This window comes from Callorhinchus milii, unplaced genomic scaffold (genome assembly GCF_018977255.1).
Source record: "Callorhinchus milii isolate IMCB2004 unplaced genomic scaffold, IMCB_Cmil_1.0 Scaffold5, whole genome shotgun sequence".
NCBI lineage: Eukaryota > Metazoa > Chordata > Chondrichthyes > Chimaeriformes > Callorhinchidae > Callorhinchus > Callorhinchus milii.
In genome coordinates this window covers 35,175,008-35,200,695 of record NW_024704746.1, presented here as the reverse complement: position 1 = coordinate 35,200,695, position 25,688 = coordinate 35,175,008, and the positions used below count along the sequence as shown (strand labels likewise).

Below are 25,688 nucleotides of genomic sequence, written 5' to 3'. Positions count from 1 at the left end.
ACTCCACTGACTTCCCATCACACAGAGGATATAGTTCGAGATCCTGGTCCTCACCTTCAAAGCCCTCCAAAGTCTTGCTAAACCCCTTACCTCTGTGACCTCCTAGTCCCTACGTTCCTGCTCGCTCCCTCCACTCAGTAGGCTCCAGCCTGCTTCACGCGCCTCGCTCGCCCCACTACTGGCGGGCGGGCCTTCTGCAACTCTGCCCCCACCCTCTGGAACTCCATCCTGCAATCGCTCCGCCTTGCCCCCTCCTTTACCACCTTCAAGACCCATCTCAAGATCCTCCTCTTCGATCGTAATTTCGATCTCCCTGCTTCCCCCCCCCCCACCCTCCCCGACCCCCAGCTTGGGTCCGTAACTGTCTGTCCAGTGCCTTGGGACGTCCTTCCAACGTGAAAGGCGCTTTACAAATGTAATTTTGTTGTTGTTGATGAGCCTTGTGCATGAGAAGATATAGGCTGCCGAGTACTGGATGGTCTAGATCTTGCAGAAAGTTGAGCTGGGGAGTCTGGCTAACAGGGTAATGGAAACAAATTAAAGGCCTCGATGAGCGTTTGACTATGTTGGGGGTGAGGTACTGGCAGAGGCATAATTATGAAACTGTTTCAGGAAAGACCTTTGGCACCACATACCACCTCTAACACTTTGCGAATGTATGGTGGAAGGCAGGTCTAGCAGTTGTATCAGAAAGGTAAGTAACAGGGTACAAAAGGCTCCTGTGAGAGAGCACAAAAGGTTTGAAGAAAGTAATTACTTTCATTATGATCATTTCTGGTGTTTACATTTTGTATTGAAATGCAAACGTTATGTTCCTGGTCAGGGAAGTGTTTGAACACATGAGGGAGAAGGGAATAGTATTGTATGGGAGAGAGATTTAGGAGGGGTGGAGACATGGACTAGTTAGGCTAAATGGCGCGTTTCCGTTCTTTAACAGTCAATGTAATTCTATGTAATGCTGGTAAAAAAAGCTGTTTCAAAAATTTATGGAGGGGTTAGGGAAAAGAGAAATTATATTTTTCTAATAAATTTCACATGGCATATGATTCTAAGTACACAATTCAGCAGCAGCAGCTAGTTTTTATAGGATAAACATTACATTTCTGATGCAATTAAAGGTTTATTAAACATATTGTTGCATTACCATCTTTATCTTTTAATCTTTAAATTATTTTATAGGAGATCAGCAGGACAGTAACTGTATGCATACATTTATGGATAGGCAGATAATTCTGCTGCAGTAGCGCTCAGGATATTTCCATACTAATTCTATTTCTAGTGTACATGAAACACTTCCACAAACACACACCTCTTTATTCAGAATATATTTAGCCAAGTCACAAGTCGTAAAATACTGTGATTTAATGCATCACTAATACCCCGTGTTAGTGTGAAAATACCAGTTATCAAAACAACCAAATCCAAAATCACCTAGAAAGTCCATTAACTTTGCTTTACCAAACATGTATATATTGTTATACACTGACCTGTTCAGATTCCACCAAATTCAGTAAACTGTGCAGGAACATGGATGATTCATGACACAGCAGACACTTAATTAACATGGTGGTGCTTAATTTCAGAGGAATCTGAAGGTGCAATGCATCTGGCACAGCACATTACCCCTCGGCATAAAAGTCAGGCTATTCCATTAAAAAAACATGAATTCATGTGCGTTTCAGCTGCAGTCTTTCAAAAGAAACCCCCAAAGACATTCCAACTTGCATAATCTTAGCTGCTGCTAAAAGTATTGCAACTTGCTCGTGAGTGTTTAATTGGAAAATTCAATGATAACATTTTTTAAAAAACTATAAGATTAATTAATTAAAGATTAATAGTTGAACATTTCTTCGAAATAATTGAACGATTGATTCGTTTTTACATTTAAAGTGAATTCCTTAGGTTATAATTATAGAATGTGACTAACACTGAATGTGCAAGATGGAATCAGCCACTGATCACTGAACAGAAATAAACAAGGTGTGCTTAATATTTTAATACTTACAGTGAAAGGAGGGTGAGGTTTGGGGCTACCGCGCCAAAGTCTGGAATTGCAGTTAATTGATTGTGGCTTATTTTTCTAGAAGTCAGGAAAGAGAAATATTCAGGAAATGGTGCATGAAAAATCAGAATCTGATATATGAGCTCAAATCATATGCTTCTTAGCAAACAAGAGTTACTTACATTTCCTGTAGGCTGTGAAGGTGGTTAAATAGGCTGCTATTGATAGAAGTCAATCGATTGTGGCTCAAATCCCTGTTAAGTAGGAAACACATTTAGTTCTTAATGGTCATTTCATTCCAATGTAAGCAACTTGTAACAGAACATTTAAATGGAACAATCAGGTATAACACAAATAATCGGTACAGACATACTGTAGTCGTTTGGAACAGTAGGTTACAAGTTTTAATCCTATGCTGACTGAACTGACCTAAGGGCCGTGATGTGGGCGCTACAATTTGGTTCAGTGTCCTGAGTACAGCCCCCTTGGACGTCATGCAGACGTGAAGGGTGCTGTACTATTGTAATTTGTTGTTGTTGAGTTAGGAAGGGGAAAGCTAGTCAGGGTTTCCACTCCTGATCATGACATGAGTGAGCTCAAGATCAGGCTTGACTGTTCCCTCTGCAGTTGAGTAGCCTACTGGCATTTCATGTACAATTCTCTCAATGACAACTGCACACCCCTAAACTTTAGTAAAAACAAAAATACAATGACTCTTAATATGGGCAAAAAAAATGGACAGGAGTAGGTGTCATGTCGAGCACCTGTACTCACTCCAGCAGAGTATGTAGAAGAGGTTTAGGGACTACTGTATGGAGAAACCAGGAGGGGCCAAAGTTAAACAGTGTTCCTCTTTCGATATCCAGTTGTCTCACATTGGAGTGGAGACGCAAGTGCAATGAGGTATCCAGGGTGGGTTTCCTTTTACGTTGAATGTCTATAGGAGAACAGCATCTTTGGTGCTTTAAATTCAAATAGCCGGTCATCAATTACTGTCCAGGCTCAACACATGAAGAATGTGTCACAAAATGTGGTGGTGCCTATGAAACTATGCCTCACAATAAGACACCATATTCATAACATGAGACAAAATTGAGAAAAATACAAAAAAGCATGTTCAACGGCTTGCAGTGCAACCTGCCACATCATGCTGAACGAACCCAAACATGTTCAAATTACATTATGCCGCCAATAGAGGCCAACTACTCAACACCAAAATACCTTTCAGCTTCAGAACAATGCTACTAGTCTTCTTTGGAACAGGATCTGGGCAACTAATCAAGTGTGCACAATACTACACTGTGCCTGCACTGGTGACATTGATCAGCACACCCCTAAACTTTAGCGAGAATAAAATAACTACTTTTAAAATAAATGGCTAACAACAAAAAAATCTTCCAAGTCAACAGTGCAGAAACAATTTATTTCGATCAATTACAACTGAATATAAATTCTCGTTCTATAGTATTTTATTTAACATTACTAAATCTTACAACACTGATTTAACACAGAAAGGTCAAAGTTTGATAGGTTTTAGTAAAATAAAAGGAACTGGCCATATTTAATTATGAAATCACTTAAAACAACATTCTAGTTGAAATTAAATCAGTAGCCTTTTCCTTATTGGGGGTGTACAATCTTTATATGCCCCAAATTGGTAAACTCCAGAGAACAGAAGTTTTACTTAGTATGGATTACAATTACGTAAAGCTGAATCCCTGCAAAGCTTTTATTTGAAGCACGTTTGCAGAGGGACCCACCAGACAGCTACAGACATGAGCAGATCTGTTCTGCTGGAGCCATAACATGTACAGAGCGGGCAAAGTCTTTGAACTACAAAATCCTCCAATTATTAACACTGCTGAACAAGATCACCACAGTGGAGCCAGACACTTTCACTTGAACTTCAAGCTCTATCTCATCAGTGATTATATGAATACAGCTTTCAAAACAGTTAAAATGAAATTGCTCCAATTGCTTTCTATGGAGGTTACAAAACTTCAACTATAGCAGACGTTCTATGCACTAATGTTTGGCAGTAGATTTCCATGAACCTCTGAACTCCACACACCCCAAACTCAATCTCCAGCAATTCCTGCACATACAACTAACAGCTGACATTTTAATTACTAGATCATATGTTTTATAATTAATTACAAAACAAGTATCTTAAAGCTAACACAGAGCTGTATGTGAAATGAAATGCTGCAAATGGGTTCTGAAGTTAACTTTTACTCCAAAATGGCAGTAAAGCAGGAAAAAAAAACTAAAAAATTCAAAACTGTACTCTTTCCATTAGTGGAAAAGACTCCCTTTTTATTACTTCTACTTTTATCCATTAGATTGCAGAAAGTGCTGACACTATATAGTCTAGAAGAAACATAGGTACAAGTCTCTACTGGAAGAACAGCTTGTTTTAGTAAAGGATTATTTTCAGCTGAGGAATTTTTTTCACACATGGCAACTTGCCCTTGGAAAGTGCTGTGTCCCACTTCACATATAAATTTCTTCATACACACAAAAATTTTTGAAGCCAAGACAAACACAATTTGGGGATTTTAGATTTTAGACAGTTGTTTTGACCAAAGTTACTTGTTCGATGACAAGTAATTAATTTCTCCACTATCTTTAGACACAAAATGGCTGCACTGTTTTTTAACACTACCTATTCAAATTAATACTTCTAAGCTTATACTTATTCTGCGGTTCAGATTGGAACCATCACCGGTTAAAAGACAGATAATGGTTTCTCCATTACTTCCCAAACTCAGTTGGTTGATTATCGGTTAATGTGATAGTTAACCACACAGATAAGGCATCAACCTCAATTACCTTAAAAGACTCACTTACCTCTGAGTCAGAGGGTTGTGGGTTTAAGCCCATGTCAGGGATTTTAATTCAAATAGTCTAGGCTGACAATCCAATGCAATGGGTGTGCTGCATCATTGGACGTGCCATTTTTCAAATGAAACGATAAACCGAGATCCTGTCTGCCTGTTCAGGTAGACGTTAAAGATGGCTTTGCCAAATGTAAGGATTATTAGGATTCCTGGTTCAATCCTTGGGTCTGAGTGGAATTAACTAATGTTAGCCGGGCAGTGTGCCTGAACAAATAGCCATCATTGTTGCCGTTAATCACTGCCTAGTGACACTGTTGGAAAATCTGCATGCGTCAGACAAGGACAGGATTGGATTTGGCTGTTAACTTGTCAAAAGATGAATTGCTTGTTGTCACCTGCTATCTATCCTTATTCATGCAGAATGGCCAATTGGGAGAAGCACCAGAGCACTGCCATCACCCGTGGAACTGTACAAAGATTCACCACCATCAGGAAAAAATAAAAAAAATTTTACCAATTAATAGCCTGCAACCAAAGGGCAGAACAGGTTTTACAAATCAGTTTAGAAAAAATTGCTTGCAGTCAGGAGATGCATGGCTACAGGAAAACAAAGTATAATCACTGGTAATGGGGAATTCCAGCAATTCTTTCATTCATATCAAAGGCTATTATAATGCATGGTCATTAAGGAGACCTAATCTATTTGTCTTCCAAAATGTCAAACTATTTCTCCAGTTTGCCTAATTTAGAAAATGTTTAATCAGTTGAGCACAGATGAGTTCAAGCTTTCAGAAAAGGCTTCACAAGGTGCCTATATAATTTTTATTTTTTTGTTCTTGAATTAGTGTTATTGTAATAGATCGTTTTCCACATGTCTCTTGGTGCTGGTGTCACCACACTGGCAGATTGATGAACATCACAAGCGGTATGTTACCAATTCTATCTGGACTCCCCCAATCTGACCTTTAGCTATCAAGGACCGAGTGGGGAGGAGGAGGAGTGGCAAGAATCGTAAATTTTAAAAAAAAATCAATCAATAACCTGTATTACGCCATCAAAATACCTCAAAGCACTTCAGGCTTTACTGTAATGCATAGATTTACACCAATCATAGTGCAGCATCAAGAGTTGGAGCATGCTCATGGTCTGCTCACTTGCTTGGGCCAAGAGTGCAGCACTGAAGGAAGCCGGGGGGGGGCAGGGGGGAGGAAAGCAGTAGACAAAAGAATTTGAAAAAACAAGGAACTTTTATATGGTTTCCAGCAGTGAAGGAAACATTGCTTTCTGTACCTTTTTTTTGTGCAAGACTTGCATAGGTTCACAGCTGCATGACATACTATTCAATCACGTGTGCATTCATTTATTTCAGCAAGTTACGGTAAGGCAAAGCAAAACCTATAGTCATACAGAGTAGCTCCTTTACATGGGTACAGACGAAGAAGAAGGAACCCTGCCCAAAATCTGGTTAAAAATTATCACGTATCACAGTAGCTCGCCTCGCAAAGGACCCAGGTTCGATTCCTGGATAGCAAAAAATGGCCTATAGAACCAAACTCCAGCATGAGGAGGCATAGAACCAGAAGCACAATATGCAAATTGAAATAAGAAAACAACTGAACAAATTGGATAGATCGAGTGTGAAAATGGAAAAATGGAACCGTAGACCAATGAAAAACTGAGGCCTTGTTCAGTGGGGAACAATGGGAGTGCTAATCGTACCTTAGGTTTACCTTGATTTCAAGAGTGTGGGGATGGGGGTGGGGGGCACGAGAGAGGGGAAGGAAAAAAGAAACCCGGGTTCTTGCTTCAGATTATAATAATACTTGCATTTGATATAGCGCCTTATCAAGTCTTCGAGATGTCGCAAAGTGTATAGTGAAGTGTATACTGTAAAGTGAATTGACTATATATTTTGTGGGCGAAACACAGCAATCAATTGCGCACAGCAGTGACCAAATTTTTATTTATTTTAAAGGAATTATTACCCCCAAAAAAGCAATTGGTCAATCGACTAGCAACCGGCTTCCTACTTACTGCTAGATAACTGTACTGCTCAGCGTTTCTCCCTGCCGGGAATCAAACCCAGGTCTCTCACTTGTGAGGCGAGTGTGCTAACCACTGAGCTAGGTAGCCTCTGCTATAAAGAGAATAGATGTTGGATGGGAACAGAATCGTGATCGGTTGTGATGCCCACACAGTTAGATAGCCAAGTGACATTCATTGCATTGGTTCAAGCATGGCCACTTGAGCAAGTTACCAGATGGTGATTGATACTTGTGGAATGTGTGAGTGAAGCATTCAGCAGAGACAAGTCAACGCAACAAAAGGGGAAAATAATTAAAATATAAAAAAAGAACAATTAAGGTTAGCAATGTGACTGCTTTATAAACCATTTCATCAAGTCAAACTTTTTGATCAGACAATGTGACTTTATATTTGGATGAAGATAATGTTTGTATTTGTGTGAAAGCTATTGCTGCTCAAACCACACAGCTCCTAGACCAAACAATTCTTCAAAACCATAAAACTACCACTACAGGGCCATACACAAAAAAAACATAATTAGCCTCTGGGATATTTTAAAAAGACAGATTTAATATTTTGGGGACAATCTAAACTTGAAAAACACAAAAGGAGACAAATTACTCAATCACAGGATGTGGGCATGGATTAAAGGAGCTTTATCAGGACCATGCGTATCAGACCAAAACAAACAATACTGTTTACAGCTTTTGCTCTTAATATATTGAAATATTTCCAATTTCATTTTTTTTATATACAGTATTACCATGAATTTGTAAATATTCAGGTCTACACACAGCCTGCACCCTTGAAATGTGTACCTTCAAAATGATTGATTCCATTAACCATTATGTTTTATTCACATAAAATTGGAGTGCAAAGCATTCTAAGAGAATAGTTAAGCCGTAACTAATTGTTGATCGTTACCCAGATCAATATACCGAGACAAGTCCTCATTTTTTTTCAAAATCCTTTTACTTCATTCCCTTGGCATTCTGAGAGGTGTTAAAGAAAGTGAACAAATGGCCTCAAACCATGCAAGACAATGCAGCCGTCACTTGTAAGAAATTAATACCTTCACACTGACTGGTGAGAAAAGACACACATCCTTCCCTGTGGAGAACAAAGAGAAGCTGCAAACTTCTGCACCTGGGGTAAATATTAGAGGCCAACAACAGGGTGGAAGGGGGGAACAAACTTCAAACTGAACTGAATTGCAAACATGAAATGAACTCTTTCTCCTCCCCACCCAAAAAAAAAATCAGTCTCAGGTAGCAGAACCTCTTCTGAACTGCAGTTTAATTCCAGTCAAGTTTCTGCACAAGAAAAGCTAAACTGGATTTTAATCAATACCACAGGGTGCTGCAGATCAGCTAATTCAGCAAAAAAAACGCAAGTACACTGGGGAAAAAAAGCAACGCTTTAACTGCTTTAAGACACCGATCCAGAGTGACTCATAAATCAGCTTGGTATGTTAAAAGTTTCAGGTCTGGATTGTACAGAAAAGCAGCTGTGGAGAATAGCTCATTGCTGTGTTTTCCCGACTGCCACAACAATAAATTCAAGTCGTTTTTTCTGGGTTCTAAGGGTTAGAGTTAATTTCAACCAAAATATCATGGTCGACTGTTACTACTTGGCATTTCCCATTACTTGGTGATAACCACTCAGTACAGTACTTAGTAAACCTCAGAATTACATGAATTGATAAGAAGTAGCAGAATTAGTTTCCTTTTAAAGTCAATGTCTTAACATCAGGTTTAGATTTTCTCATTAATAATAAAGAAACATACTCTCCTTCCCCCCCACCCAATTGATTACAAACAATAACCAGAGAATGATTTGAGGGTTATAATCGAATCTTGTGAATTATGAATAGCTTGATCTTTACTTGATCTCATTTTATATCATTTGAACCTGTCAATTAAAAGATTTGCCCGACAATCACTCCCAGATATCCAATGGTCTCTATCCCATTTCTTCATACAGTGTAAGACCCATCTCTGACTGGTCCTACCCAGTGTAAGACCCATCTCTGACTGGTCTTTTGGCAAATTTTAACCTCTCCTTTCAGATTAGTTAGTTGTGTTACTGTTAGTAGAGCTTTGAAATGTCCTCCTGATGTAAAATGCGCTCCACAAATGTAAATGTTTATTTCTGTTTAGTATAACCCAATGCCGGTATGAACATTTTTCCACAAAACTATCTGCAAACTCTAAATGCATTGTTCTACATGCATACTCTTCTTCCTTCCTGCTTCATCCTGGTGCTACACTTACAACTCTCTGGCTGTTACTCCTAATCCAGGACCTCGGGACTGAAGTACCTTCCCTACTTCTCTCTCCATTAGTGCTTCTTAACAATCAACAGGCTTTTAATACCCATCTTGCTTTCACAAAACCTCTTATTCTCAAATTACATAGTTTTTCTGCCCCTCTTTTCAACCTTGGTGGTGTATTGCACCATCAGCCTTTGGTCTTCATCAACCCCTCCAGCTCCCACTCCAGGTGTCCAGCAAGTTCTGAAGCACATGAGATGGCCTTCCAAGATAAAATGCGTTATATAAATTAAAATTCTATTGTATACATTCAAACCAAATCGACCACTTAATGAGAAGCGATTTATTTTTCTGTGGGAATAAATCCAGTTGTCCACTTGCAAAAACATAACATTTCAGTATTTCTATGATGTTTTCCTTCAGTTTGTACCTCAGTATCCCTCCAGGAAGCTCAATCATTTTCACTCTTATTATTATGGATGGTTCCTCTGCACCACTCCACTCATCCTTCCCAAAATTCACTTTTCCCATATTTTCCTAAGGTGCCCAAAACAGATGGAAGCCTTATGTGCAGTACAGTATCATGTAATCAAATGTGTCATTGATTTACTTTATTATTTATTTCCAAATAGGATAAGTTAATAAATGCCTTTTTGGAGAATGTAATATCAGAAAACAAATAACACAATGTTACATTAATTTCCAGCATAGTATTTTTCAATTTGTTACTTTGTGTTGATTTTAGCAAGCTTCCACATTAGACTATTACATATTGTAGCCCACAAGCAACACGGCAATATTGAGCACAAGTTCAAAGATCTATTTCATTCACAAGTTTCATTTTGTTAACATAAAGACATGGAGACCAGTTAACATTTTATGCTAATTTACAGATATGACAATCATTATGTTAATTTTTTTTAATCACAATTATGACTTTCATATTGAAGCACCGCTCAAATAGAATATTTGTAGACAAATATGTAGACAAATTTCCATGTCTACACTGCAACTGACAGGTGCTGAACTATTTAAAACAATTAGGACTATGACCACAGTTTCAAAAGAACAAATAAATGAGTCAAACTGCAATCCACCAACAACAAAGAGCTAATTCTCTGCTTCACTGCACACTACTGGAATACAAACACCACCTGAACATTTCAGTCTTCTTAGACAGCCCTACAGAAAAGCAAGTTTTCCCAAGGCATCCTTTGTCCAATAGTTTAACTCTATGCAAGCCAAAAAATGTTCTCTGTCAATTATTTATGAAGGTGATCAGTCACCTCGGGGTGTGATTTCACAGGTGCCGCTTACTTAACCACGCAAGTCAGTCTGGCTCTGTTCTCTCTCGTTCACGAGTTAGAAAATTGTGGGTTCAAGCACCATGTTGCAATTTTAAGCTCAAAGTCTCTGACACTCAAACAGTGATGGGAGAGTGCTGCAAGTTGGTGGTGCCGTCCTTTGGGTGAAATGTTAAACCGAGATCCCGTCTGGTGTTCAGGTGGATGTTAAAGATCCCACAGCACTATTCAAAAAGAGGAAGGAGTTTCTCCTAGTACTCTGGCCAACAATCACCAAGATAAAAAATTAGTCATTCACTTTTATGGATGTTTGTGGAATTTTGCTGAGCGCAATTGGCTGCTACCATTGCCTACAATACTAATAATAAGAATAATCATCCTTGCATTTGATATAGCCCCTTTTCACATCTTCTAGTCGTCTCAAAGCGCTTCACCGAATATACTGTAAAGTGAATTGACTGTATATTTGTAGGCAAAACACAGACACATACAGTCACCGCACTTTACAGAAAATTGTGAAGTGCTTTGAGACGTTTTATGATAAAGCACTAGATCAAGTACAAGGATCATTATTTTTAATAGTCAGTGGTCCTGTCACTGACACTGTTTCTACAGTCAAGCATAATCTACATATGTAGTTGTCAACAGAAACAGTAAAATTCACATAAGTCTTAGCTTTAAAAATTGTATAATTGCCCAAGTTGTATATTCATCCGAATCCCATTCAGTTTCCTTTCAAAGCCACTTAATTTCTTTGCACTACTCGTATTAACCACCTCCTAACTACGCTCCCCTACCTGCCATTACTCCCAGACTTACCGGCTGCTTTGAGTGGCGGGAAATGATGACCTGACCCATCGACACATGCGTACAAGACCTTCTTTCCCATAATTCAATGCGATTCTAATGCTTGCCGGTAAGTACGCTTGCAGTGATGGGTCAAGATGCAATGAATAGCGAGAAATGCAGTCTTGACCGTCACCACATGCCCACTTATCAGCCGCAATGACGAACTACTGCACGTGCACATACCGGCTGCATTGAATTATGCATGCGCAGCATAGATTGATAAAATCGGATTGAACACAACTGATAGCTTGCCTGCAAATCGAACGTTGTGTAAGGCATATTAAATGTTATGGTTTCGACTGGTGTGACTTATGTAGGTTTTACTGTACAAACAACAAGGAATATTGGTTGTGACTAGCTGATGAAGTATGGGTCACTGAGTAACAATCTTGTGGCTTGGGTGGCTTAGTTCTGCACTTTGCAGTGGTAGAGTATTGTCAGGTGTGAATTCATTTAAAGTTTGAACAGAAGTGACAAAAAGAAAAAAATAAATTTGCCTTCATACTGTATTACAAGCTGCTAAAATTAAATTTAGCAAAATTAAACAAATTTAAACTGAAGCCAATTAAGATCCAATTTTCACAAAAACTCCGCCTTTTTGACATACTGTCATTGTGAATATCTTTTCAAAGTTTTGATTAATTTTTAAGAGTATTTTAGCCTATCAATCGAATTTGAAACAGCATTAATATTGTATATAGAAAAATTGTTACAGAAATAAATGAACAAACATTACAAGCACAAAGTCCAAGTTATTAGACCCATAATAAGTAGTTGATCATTTGATTCCAAGTTTTTTTTTATTCTTCTAGCTTTTTCATTTTTTATTCATTGTATTTATAGATCTCCCCACCCCCTCCCTCTCACCAACTTGCTCCTCATAATCAATAACTTTGTATGAATGTTAAGATTTTTTTTCACCCTCTTGGTCAATGCCTTACGCCAAGGGCTGGGCAACAGTACAAACCAAGGAGCTGCAGCTGAAAACCCTCATTTTGTTCCACTGTGACGGATACCTACATGTGCACGTAACAGGGCTGCCTGGGTTGCTTGTGTAAGTAATGTTTTCCAGCTAGGGGCCACAGGAAATAAGGAAAGCTATCCAACCTGCCCTACTCCATTCATGGCTTTTGCTTGCCAATCATAAAATGGCTTGAACAGTGGTCAGACTTCCCTCACCCAGATCACCTTGTCCTCCCAGCTGGTAGTGTGCATAGTTCTAAATCGATTATAAAATAAATAACTTTGTTATCACTAATTTAAGCTGCTATATCAAATTATTTCTGAAAGCAGAGAATGTAGTTGATTAAAATAATCTTTGAATGTGAAAGTTCAATACATTTAAATCATAGTATTTTAGCCTCTACCAGCTAATGTCACTAACTTTCAATTCTTTAATTTCCTCTGCTTCACACAAATACGAGATTCTCTGGAAGCACGCATTTGAAAAATGCAATGTCACAAGAATCTTCATGGTGACAATTTTGTAAGTTACTATCGAACACCTCAACAACTCCCAAGACATAATTAAATGCACAAGGGCAGAGCAGAAACTGCCTCCACCCCCTTCCAACAAGGTGTAATGTTTCTCCAAGAAAAAGATTTGGTTAACGGCCAGCAATCCTGATTTGTACATTATGATAAACACATTTTTTGGCATAAATGCAAAAGATGTTCCCTGTGACTTTTTGATCAAATCGAAAGGGTGATCACAGCATGTGGACTTACACCACAGCTAGTGCTTATTTACAGAACTGGAAACCATTCACAGCTGCTCTTCTCATAAACACTTCTCTGTTGATCTGAAGGAATGTGTGGTGCAGATGGACATCTTTGAAGTGATTAAAATAAGGGAATAAATCATATGAAGCTTAAGTACAACACCAGCTGCAGGATTAGTTTTGTAGCTAACACTGAAACAAAAAGCCAACCTACTGCATCTTTTCAAAAGCCATTGTTTTACAATAATTTCAAACTGTAGATAAACACATTCATTTACCTATTTAAGGTTAAGGTTAATCTAACAAAATGAGATCCTGACCACAACTAGGTTATTGTATTTCAAGTGATATACCAGCCATCAGAAAATATGCAAGGATCCATTTCATGTCTGGAAGGTGTTGGCAGAATAAAACATTAAAAACTTAATATACTTTCCTAATAGCAAAACTTTTCTTGTTTGCACTTTATTAAGTTTATCATAGTTTGCTCTTTAAAACGGTTTCTACTGTCAAACTAGTTTGGTTAAGATTTATTACTGTTATTACATTATTCTTGGAAATTATGGATTCAGTAGACGTTCAAATCTTAGACCACATGTTTAAATAAGACTGTTCACACAGAGATGGAATAACCTCCAGATTAGCCAATCTGAAAGGAATTAGCCCCAACTAATTGCAAGCATCGCTACTTAAAGTTTTGCACTCTCTGCCACACATTTGTTCCCATATGAACAAACAGTTATAAAATTTACAACAGCTGGTTGTTCGATTACTTTAAAAGTGTATGGCACCAGGGACCAACAATAATTCATGGACAGTTGACCTTAAATCAACCAACCTCGAATTTTCTGCGGTCGTTTCTGTAGACAATGCTACAACAATAATTCAAACTTCAATGAACATTAATAGAAAATCTGAGAGCGAGTCCTCTGTAAAAACAGAGTCCGGGGGCATTGTTTACATTCTGAATGCAATACAACTGAAGTGACAACAGGACAACAATCCTTTCTACACTAATCCAAGTTCAAATCGTGTAGCTGTTGCAATTTTACTGATACCGTCCACCAATTACTTCAATGCAACCGGGGACGGTTTTTAGAAAATACATTTCAACGTCCAAATGAAAAACGCGGAATATCTGGACCAAAAATAAACCAACACACAGAACACACACATCAACGGACTTCTTCTGATCCAACGATTTCAAAGCACCCAACCCCACAGGATTCAAAACCGACCGCCATCATCGCAATGTTTGAAGTCCTCTCGTCTCTGACACGAGAAGCGAAACATCCGAAAACGTGCAAACCGGAGAGAAATAACCAAACGGAAGACCGACTCTGTCAGTGAAACACGGGGAGGGGAGGGGGAGGGTGTGTGTGTGTGTGGTGTGGGGGGGAAGAGCCACAAATTGAACTTGAAACTCTCAAAAGAGGAGAGAGGTCTCTCGAGCGGCGTTGTGGAGTGCGGTCACAGCCCTCACTCTCGCCGCTCGCACTGTGCAGGAATTTGGACCCGAGCCCGACGTGCAGTAACTCACTCGCGTCCATCTCCGAGGCCGTAACAAGGCCCACCTTTCTTACCCCCGAACAGACGTGTGACTGTAGGGTTCCCGCACCAACTTGGCAGCAAACAACAGTCGCCGTTAGACCTCTCTCTTTCTTTTTTAAAAAAAAATCGCCTCTGGAAACCAACCTCTTTTTTTCCTCTCTCTCTCTCTCTCTTCTCTCATCCGACCACTGGCAATAACTTTCCGCAGAAAGCGACGAACTCGGACTTTATGCGCCCATTCCCTTTATCCACACATATGAAAAAAGGGTGTGTGTGTGTGTGTGTGAGTGTGAGTGTGTGTGTGTGTCGCCCCTGGTCGAGGCACTGCCCACCACCACTCTCCCCACCACCACCACCACCACCTTCACCTCCTCCTCTCCTCTCCTCGTAACCCACGATACTCACAGCTGAACGATCCACCCGGGCAGCGGGTCGGGCACTCGGGAGAGTTTTCTGCGGCTGCAGTTCAGCAGCTCGTCGACGCACGAGCAACGGCTGGGGGGCAGACAGGAGCGGGGGCTCCCGGGCTCCGCGCTCGAGCTGGAGCAGCGGGCGGCTGCCAGGAGGAAAGCAGCGCTCAGCAGCTGCCTGAACCCAGACATCTTTTTTTTCTCTCTCTCTCTCTCACACACACACACACTCCCACTCTCTCTCCCCTTCTCCTTCTTTTTCCTCTTGTCCTCCGTCCCACGCTCCCGTCTCCACCGAGTCACAAACAAACAAGATAGTCCGCGTACCAGTGAACGTCAGGCTAACGCTCTCTGTGTGTGTGTGTGTGTAAGTCCGGGCCACCCCCGTGACGAGCTCACGGTAACGGCAGGTAACACGCACTGGCTGAGGGCGCTCCGCGCTCGAGCGCCGCCCACCCCCTCCCTCCCTCCCTCCTCGCCGATCGCCTCGCTCATTGGCCGTGACCCGCCACGTGATCTAAACAAAACGGCCCCCACCTCCCCCCCCCGCGTGCCCGCGACGCCTGCTGGGAGTTGTAGTCTTTCGCACACCCGCTCGGCCGTCACTGCATCTGCTTTGGACTGCCATTCCCAGCGTGCCCCGCACCACACCGTTTGGGAACCTTTCGACGTGAGCTTAACCCCTCCCCTTTCCCCCCCCCCCCCCCCGCCCCCCCTTTATTTCTTTGAGTGCAACAGTTCAACAACAAACTTATATCTGTGACTAAAGATAATAATCCTTGCATTTGATATAACCCCTTTTTCGATCATTGGAGACATCTCCGGGAAATGTCTCAATCGCATAAAAATGTCTCAATGACAAGCGCTCGGGGACATGGGCACTCTATACCGCAAATACAAGTTGCCGTTGTTAACTCAAAGCGCTTCACGGTTTATATGATAAAGTGGTGTGACGGTGTATTTTGTGGGGAACGCGTCTCACCTTTGAGTTTATTTGATCTCGAGGTGTCAGCTTGGTTCAGCTGGCAGGTCTCTTGCAAGGTTAGGTTATGGGTTCATGCCCTACGTTGGCACTTCAGTCTAGGGTATCAATTCAGGGCAGTGCTTTGGGAGTGTTGCAAGAATAATAACAATAGGCTTTGCATTTGAGATAGTGCCTTATCATCTCTTCGATACGTCTCAAAGCGCTTCACAGAATATACCGGAAAGTGAATTGACTGTTTATTTTGTGAGCAAAACGCAATGGCCTTCTTTGGATGAGATGTTGACTTGAGATCCCATCTGCCTCTCAGGCGGACGGTAACAATTTTGAAAAGAAAAGTTCTCTTGGTCTCAATGCTCCAAATAAAATTGGCTGTTTGTAATACTATGCTGAGCAAAGTTGACTGCTACCTTAAGAACGTAAGAATTTTTAAGACCATAAAAGGGCATTAAGACAAAAAAAATCACTTTCTGTTAGACCTCAGTGTGAACTTTTCTTCTCACTATCATGCCTCAATCCCTTCTCTAGTTGCCTCATGAACCCATTTCAATGTCTGTTTTAATGACATTTCCTGGAACTTATTTCACGTATATTGCAAGTCTATTGCCCTTACCCTTTATCTTTAATTTTGCACCTGACATCCCTCCTTATTCGCAAGGGAGATTGGGGCCATTTGATCATTTGATTTTCCAAAATATCTACCCTAATGTTTTCCCATTAGCAGGTTAAGCTGTTTATTAATTAAGTCCAGCATCCTGGCTTCAATCACCATTTCTGGAAACCTGCTTCTGTTGTTAATTATGCTCTGGATAAAGAAATGCTTACTGTTGTCTGTCCTGAAATTGTCCTTTGCGATCCTAAATCTATGCCCTCTTGCTGCTTCAGGGTACCTAAAAGTATTCGCAGTTTATTTTCTCAACCCCATTTAAAATGTTGTACATGTCTGAGACATCCCCTTTCAAGGCTGAGCAGCCCTAGCTGGTTATAACTCATTCCTCTAATACTGGGATCATCCTCAGTGCTCTCCTTAATTAGTCAATTTATACTCCTTGGTCTCTTTCAACTTCCCCCTTGGCAAGTTATATCCCTTCCAATGGATTAAATGTGCCTCCTATATTCCTATGTGTGGCACCATACACTTATCTATATTGAACTTTATTTGTCAGTTATGAGCTTACGTGCATACTCAACAAAGCTCTCTTTGTAAGGACTTTCCTGCCTCCCCCAATTCCGCAGTTCATCCCAACTTATTGTCATCTGCAAATGTAATTATTTTGCACTGAGTCTGTAAATCCAGGTATTAATGTACGCTAGGAACAGAAGTGATCCCAGCACAAACCTCTGAGGCACCCCCACTTAATACCGCCTCCATTTTGACCTAGCTCACCTAATGACTATTCTCTGCTTCCTTCCTTTCAGCCAATTTGAAATCCATTTCAGCCAATTTCAAATCTCCTGGCATTTGAAATCTTCACCACATTATACAATTTGCACCATTTCAATTCTGTTCTGTTAATCCCCTTCATAATCTTAAAATTACTCATAGTTGAGATTGCAGCATAAACTTTTTGGGGAAAATAGTTGGTGAGTTATCAACCAATTGAACTCTTTGTTTTTTGAGTGCTCAACTGACAAAGTGTGGATTGAAAAAAGTCAAAGGAAAAAAGCTGCACTAATAATGCACTGAGAGGCTTTTTTGCATTGTCTTATGAATGTCTGTATTTACTTCTCATCATAGTTAAGTCTTCTTTGTTGACAAAGAGCTGTAGAAATCCCTCAACACTGCAACAGGTTTTTTTTCACAAGCTATACTTCCTTTTTGGTAAATTCTATAGGGGGTAGTTTTATTGTTTTATTTTTATTGTTTTATTCATTGTTTTATTTTAATGATAATGTTTTACTATAAATTGACATGATCATTTCTGTTTACAATGATTCATACCAGAAGAACTCAGTAAAGCTTCAATGGCCTGAGAACTGGATTCATAAATATACAATGGAAATCTAAATAATATTTTTAATGGTTTAAAGTTCAAAATAATATATTAATGTTCTTAATGTTTTAAAGTTTGGCATTAAATATTTTGTGTTCCATTCTCCCTCCCATTTAAAAATAAAAGCTGGATGAGAATAATAATCCTTGCATTTGTTACAGCATCTTTGAGACGTCTCAAAGCACTTGAAGAATATGCTGTATAGTGGATTGACTGCGTATTTTGTGGGCAAATGTACCCATGGATGTTTGTAGACAAAAGACCAATTAACTGGATATTTGGAAATGTACCATATCATTATGGTTTTATTTTAAAATATCGCTAAATATGATGATCATTTGCAACAGTTCCTGTTGTCATTCATTATAATTCCAGATGCCTTTGAAGGAAACAATAAAGTGTACTTAAATAATTTCCTACTAATTCTGGCCCTTTTCTGGTGTGTTATAAACACATGTTCGATGTCCCAAGGTAAATGCAGAACTTCCCTCATTGGTAATAATTATAGTTGACTTTATGTGATCCCAGACTGAAACCATGGTAACTAAATTATGCATAATTTGAATGCTGTGATTGCAAACAGCAGAACCACATGAACTTTCATTGCACGTCCTGCCTAGGGCAAAGAATGTTAAAATCAGTTGATTTCATCCAAAATGCAAAAGAGTGTTTTTTTAAAAATCCAATTAAAGAAAACAATTGGACAGCCTAAGGCAACACATACCCGGTTTCACAAAAATACCTTCAAGATATACCACCATACGCTTCTCCCTTAAAAACATTCATTGGCGTACGAGTGTAGAGGCAATTACAGAATCAACATCCATAAGGCTAGACTGTGAAGATAAGCTTCTTTATAACAACAAAGGCATTGCTTGAATGGATGTGGTCAGCAGAAATTTACTCTTAATTTTCTTTGTGTGTAGTATTCATCTTTGGGTGTGTGAAGGCGACACAGAATATAGCAAGGAACAATGCTGCCTTAATGAATACACAATGGAGATTAGTTTGAATTACTTAAAAGATTATTGGTTACTATAATGGATTGTAATAAGGGCCACCCATAAATTAGATGGGTGATTGAAGAAACAACTAGTTTCAGTTTCACAATCTGCAAATTCTGGTTCTCAGTCAACAACAACAAATTCCATTTATATAGCCCCTATCACGTCTGGAGGACATCCCAAGGCACTGCCCCTGAGCTGGGGGTTGGGATCAAGAGTGAAGGGCAAGGGATGTGGGGGTTGGAAGATGACTGAAGTCACGGTTGAAGAGGAAGATCTTGAAGATTGACCTTGAAGGAGGCAAGGGAGGGGGCAAGGCAAAGTGGCTCCAGGATGGAGTTCCAGAGGTTGGGAGCAGAAAGGCTGAAGGCCCAACCACCGATGGTGGATTGCGTATGGTGTGGGATGTGGAGCAGGCCAGTGGCCCCCGAGCAGAGGGAGCAGGCAGGATGATAAGGTTTAAGAAGGTCGCAGAGGTAGGGAGAAGCAAGGACATGAAGGGTTTGAAGTTGTGGACAGGGATCTTGAACTTGATCCTCTGGGGGATGGGGAGCCAATGAAGCCGGGTGAGGATGAGGGAGAGTGTGGTGGAGGCAGGCAATGTTGCAGAGTTGGGGAAAGGCAGAATGAGTCATGGCATGGATATGGGATTTAAAAGACAGTTGAGAATCGAATAAGACACCAAGGTTCTGTACTGGCTTGGTGAGGTGGAAAGTGCATCCATGATAATTTGTGTACAGCAAGACTCCACAATCATGATCTAGTCAGATAATTTTCTTTGTTTCATTACAAGGTCTTTCCCATTGAACCTAAAATTGTTTGAAATATTGTCCCCATAGGCTGATGTTCCTGTGCAATAAAAGGGTCCACTGCTTTGCCAGAGGTGCCATCCTTCTGATGTTTGTTAAACCAAGGTCCTTGTCTACCTGTTCAGGTGAATGTTTAAGATCCCATGGCAGTATTCAAAAAGACAAGAACTTCTTCCAGTACCCTGGCCAACACTGCTCCAGATTTGTTTTTTGTTCACTTCATGGATGATTGTGGAGTCTTGTGGCACACAGTTGGTTGTTGTGTTTGTCTGCAAATCAACAAACACAACATTTGACAGCAATTCCTGTAAAGTGCTTTGCAATGTCTCATTGTTACAGATTCTATCATTTATTATTAAAATATTTTACTGGATGCCACTTTGTTTTCAGAGGTCACATCTAACATTCTAAAATGACACACCTCTCCAAACAGATTTGATTCCCTCCACCCCATCCCTGCTCCACAATTGCTGCACTGCACTAAACTCTAGATTTTAAGAGCAATGCTCTGGGAATTGCAAACTGATATGCATCAAGCACTTCTCTACTGGCAGTGCCAGCCTGCTCTCATGCATCTTCTGTGACAAAGGAGTCTGCCTGGAAATAATAATATTACATTGCATAATGATATTGCATTTGATATAGCATCTTATCACATCAAAATGTCTCAGAGTGCTTGAGAGTTTTTGCATAGTATAGTGACTGCGTAATTTCAGACAAACAGAACAGCCAATATATGCACAATCATTTCTCGCAAATCATGACAAAGTGAATGATAGATTAATCTGAAGGATTGTTGGTCAGGCCACAAGAACAGATTGCATTCTCTTTTTGAATAGTGCCATAGATTTTTAAACGCCCACCTGAACCAGCAGACGGGACCTCAGTTTTGCATGTCATCGACAATGCGGCACTACATTTGAGTGTCAGCCCTAGACTATGAGCTCATAGTCCCTTGTGATTAAGAGTGCTACCAACTGAGCCAGCCTGACACCTAGGTTTTTGTACTACATAAACAGGTGCTCCTGAGCTGGTCCTCTTTGCATACAAGTGAAATGGGAACTGTAAAAACAAACACATATTAATGTTGCTGGTGACTGAAAAGATAATGATGACAGATACCAAAATTTATGGTCAACGATTTACACCCACACTGTTAGCCAGGAAAGTGATTGGGCAGCAGTGCTGTATGAGTAGAAACTAGGTGTGATCAATCTATCAGTTAGCTCTGTAGCTGAGTAAATAAACCTGATCATGTTTTATTATTTTAAACTAAAATAACTTTTCAACTCTAAAAAGTTTTCATTGTGTTGTCCAGGAGCTCATTATTTTTTATGAATAATCCTGATGGAAGCAGTAAAACCTGTGAGGTCAAGCAACCTCACACTTTACCCAAATCTGCACATTAAACTGGGGCAGAAATATAAATCAATCTGCTCTGTGAGGATTAAATACAAGGTTTTTTTTTAAAATCAACAAACTTAGGAGAAGCACCAAGGCATTTGTTGCAGGACACCACAGTTAAATATGTAATACAAAAAGGCTTGGGTTTATAGATTTTAGAAGTAAGGTAAGACATTTCACTTGAGATGTTGAATTCCAATTAAATTCTTGTATTTTGTTGCATTCTACAACTTAGACTCAGGTTAGTATGCCCCTTTGTAACATAACAACAGAAACAACTTGCACTTACCTAGCACCTTTCATGCACATTAAACATTTTCAACAAATGCAATGGGGTCAATACTGAGCAATGGTGTACAGAATGGGGTATTTGAGGATGTTGATCAAAGAAAGACAGTCATAGGAATACGTTTTGAAGGCAGGGAGAGAAAGTAATAATAATAATCCTTGCATTTGATATAGCACTTTTCATGTCTTCTAGACGTCTCAAAGCGCTTCACAGAATATATTGTAAAGTGAATTGACTGTATATTTGTGGGCGAAACGCAGCAGCCAATTGTTTATTATTGTTTTTTGTTTTGGAGGGATTATTATTAGGCTCTGTGTGGAGTAAGGAAACTTGCCCAAGGTTTCGCTCTGCCTGGAATTGAACCCAGGTGTCTCGCTTGCAAGGTGAGTGCTCTAACCACTGAACTACAGGACTCCACAAAACAGAAGGGAGTTCCTGAGAGCAGTAACACTGCTGAAAGCCTAAGCTGCTGGTGGTGGGACTGAGGAAGGCAGCAACAAGCAAATTGACCATAGTTCTCAGGAGAATGGAAAACCCAGAGAACTCAATCCCAGGTTGGCACAACCAATCTTCTCATAATGTGGATAGGCTAGTTAGTAGCAGAGGTTTCTGAATCTTTCAGTGTGTGCATGAGAATTCCCTCATGTGCCCTTATAGAGTGCAAGAAGCAATGCATTTTTCATAGTTGCCTATTGGCATCGGATCTTTATTTTCACAAACCCTTGCATAGTGAGACCACTAAAGCCTCAATACCACATTAATACATGAGAATTCTACAGTCTCAGTTCCCAGCTGAGTTTCACTCAATTAAAAATGATTTCTCACCACTACCCCTCTTCTCTGAGGGAAGTACAGTACTTTTTCTACCCTCAGTGAATCTTACCAATGGCCCACCTAAAATTTCAAGCTTTACAACCAGAGAAATTATAGGGTTGAACCCTTGGTGCACCACAATTACCACAGGTCATTATAAGATGTGCCATCCTATTTCCATGCATTGTGATTCACTAATTATTTACACAGTTCACATTCTTACTCAGAATGTTTACAACAGTAATCATTTTCATGAGCATAGCCATTTGCTCAATAAATAACAAATACAACATAAAATTGGCCTGGAGCCAGAAGTTGCACCAGAAGGGCAAAATGCAGGAAAAATAACCAAGTAGAAGTAAATTGTTTTGCAATCTGTCTGAGATACTACTATACAATACAAAATTACATTTGTAAAGCACCTGTCAAGTCGGAAGGACGTCCCAAGACGCTGAACAGTCAGGGATTAGGACCCGAGTGGGGTCGGGGTGGGTGGGTGGGATCAGGGATGGTGGAGGGCAGAAAGGGTAGGAGGGTGGTCGAAGGCACGGTCAAAAGGGAGGGTCTTGAGACTTGCCTTGAAGAAGGCAAGGGAGGGAGAGAGGTTACGTGAATGTGGGATGGAGTTTCAGAGGGTGGGGCAGAGAGGCTGAAGACTTGACCACCGATGGTAAGGCGGGCTGGGCGGGGGACATGGAGGGCCTTGAAGGTGAGGACGAGAATTTTTAACTTGATTGTCTGAGGGATGGGGAGACAGTAGAGCTGGGCGAGGGTTGGTGTGATCGGGGTCTTGGAGCCTGGTGCGGTAGAGGACATGAGCTGCAGAGTTCTGGATGACCTGCAGCTTGTGGAAGGAAGAGTTGGGAAGACCGACAAGCAGAGCGTTGGCATTGTCGAGCCTGGTTGTAATGAAGGCATGCATGTATATTAAAACAATAACAGAGTTGACAAGTTGTACGGATTATTATAATAATATTTCTTGCATTTGAGGTCCTGCCTATATTATTGAACATGTCAAAGCACTTCATAGAGAATTTAAGGTTAAGTGCTTAACTTTGATAATATATGTGTAGCTAAACGCAGCAGGCAATTTGTGGATTGCAACATCCCACAAAATAGAAATATAATAATAATAATCCTTGCATTTGACATAGCGCTTTTCACGTCGGGAGGACGTCCCAAGCGCTTCACAGAACACACTGTAAAGTGAACTGACTGTATATTTGTGGGCGAATGCGGCAGCCAATTGCGCACAGCAATGTCCCACAAACAGTCGTAGATTGAAAATGACCAATTTATTATTGTTTTTGGTTTTGGAGGGATTATTATTAGGCGTGTGGAGTAAGGAAACTTGCCCAAGGTTTCGCCCTGCCTGGAATTGAACTCAGGTCTCTCGCTTGCAAAGCGAGTGCTCTAACCACTGAGCTACAGGACTCCAATAATAATAAAAATAATAATCCTTGCATTTGATATAGCGCCTTATCGCATCATTGAGACATCTCAAAGCGCTTCACAGTAAATACTGTATAAAGTGTGAAAAGTGAATTGAGAAGTGAATTGAAATAAAGTAAATGATCAATTTATCAGGCCGATTGCTGGCCAGGGCAATGGGAAAACTTCCTTTTTTCACAGAGGATCACAGAATCTTTCATGTTTATTTGACAAGGCAACAGGGACTTCGTTTTAAGCTCTCACCTGAAGGATGGCACCTTCAGCATTCCAGCTTTCCCCTAGTACTGTGCTGGAGAGTCAGCATAGGTTGTGAGTTTAACGATGGAGCTCAAATCAAAGACCTTCTGAATCAGTAGCAATAGTGATGGCAACTGAGCCAAGCTGACACATCTTGGATAGTTGGTAACAACAACAACAACACATTGCATTTGTATAGTGCCTTTCACGTCAATAGGATGTCCCAAGGTAGAGTTGGTAAAGCATTTTTAACACCTTACTTTATAAAGTGATTTATACAAACATGTGTGATTGCATTTATTTGTGTTATAATTAGCACAACTCTCCATTTTGAAAGATTACTTCACAGAAATATAAGCTAATGTGGTTTCCTTTTTCTCCCACTAAAAGCAAGAGGGGGTGCAACTTCACACACGATTGCCAGACTATCCAAGGGATGAAGCATTTTTCTTGGCCTCTCACACTGTCTTTGTTTGTTAGTTGAAGCAAGGATGTGTTGGAACAAGGCTTTGCATTGACAGATTTGAGAGGCAAGGAGGTGGGACAATAGTAATGTAGACGTTCTCTCAGGAATGTTTCTTTTGTCTGCCTCCATTAATCTCCTTTTGGCAAGATTCTGATATTTCTAGATTGGGTTTGACCTCATTTCTGTAATTTAAAGCAGAGATTTGTTCTTGCACTATGCCAATTTTGTGGGCAGTATGATGCTACAGTGCTCACAACTTCCTGTTTTAACAAATAAGACCTCTTTAATCAATTAGATCAGAAGGTTTGAAATTACCTCAGTTGCCTTGAAGCTGTGATCTCCCCTCTTCTCTCAAGGGTGCAAACAAGACCTCAGTGATTCTCACTTTTTTCCACTGGTGCAGTCAGGGTGACATTTCCCAAATGATATGAAACTGTGCTATTTTAAGTGAGATGCTGAATCTCAGTGGCTGAGATGCTGAATCTCAGTGGCAGAAGTGCTATACTGTCCATGTTATTTGGCGCAGTGGAACAATACAGAAAAATGCAGTGTCATTTGGTTGGAGGGGTTGGAGGGCAGAAGAGAATGGGAACCACCTGGCTTCCAAATAGTCAGTGATGGTGTGACTGTTTCATATCAGTAGTGAAGCATCATCATTGAGACATATTCTCTCTCAAGTATTTTGTCACTAGAACAAATTGTTAGTTACCATAATTTTTGTTATTGGAATCCTCCTCAGGAGTAGTTTACTCAAATAACTTTCTTAAATGAATAAACATTTTTTGTTATGACTTTTTCATAGGGTGCTACCCAGACAGGATAAACTTTGTGAATTTGAAATGTAATATGATTTTATTTCTATTTAGAAAATTTATCAAACCTGCTGTCTTTCAATAGATGGCATTTGGATGACTAAACAGCAAACATGGATGGAGTTATTACATGGCTTCACCTAATATTGTACCTAAATAAAAAATAGGGACGCTCACTTCATGGTTCTTTGAGAGACATCGCTGTGCGCATATTGGTTGCCGTATTCACCTACAAGTACACAGTCACTGTACTTCACAGTAAAATCCTATGAAGGGGTTTGAGATGTCTGAACAATGTGATAAGGTACAATATCAAATGCAAGGATTATCATATTGTATAATATGCAAATTGTCAGACACCGGTCAGTATATTTTGGAGTCTTGAAGGACAATAGAAATAGATGTATTTCCTTTGCCTGCTTTCATAACTTTTCTTTTGGCATGTTGTTCTG

The 25,688-nt window shown here is 40.1% G+C and overlaps 1 protein-coding gene across 1 annotated transcript in view; it reads right to left on the bottom strand.

The window, feature by feature from the left end:
* Positions 1-15,447, bottom strand: part of LOC103184752 (leucine-rich repeats and immunoglobulin-like domains protein 3) — a 45,447-nt gene extending 30,000 nt beyond the window's left edge. Inside the window, exons 1-3 of the mRNA XM_007902930.2 lie at positions 14,970-15,447; positions 2,185-2,256; positions 2,006-2,080 (exon numbers count right to left, since the gene is read on the bottom strand). Of these exons, the coding sequence (XP_007901121.2) occupies positions 2,006-2,080; positions 2,185-2,256; positions 14,970-15,166 (344 nt within the window). The 5' untranslated portion in view covers positions 15,167-15,447. The remainder of the gene's footprint in view (positions 1-2,005; positions 2,081-2,184; positions 2,257-14,969) is intronic.
* Positions 15,448-25,688: the final 10,241 nt, after the last annotated feature.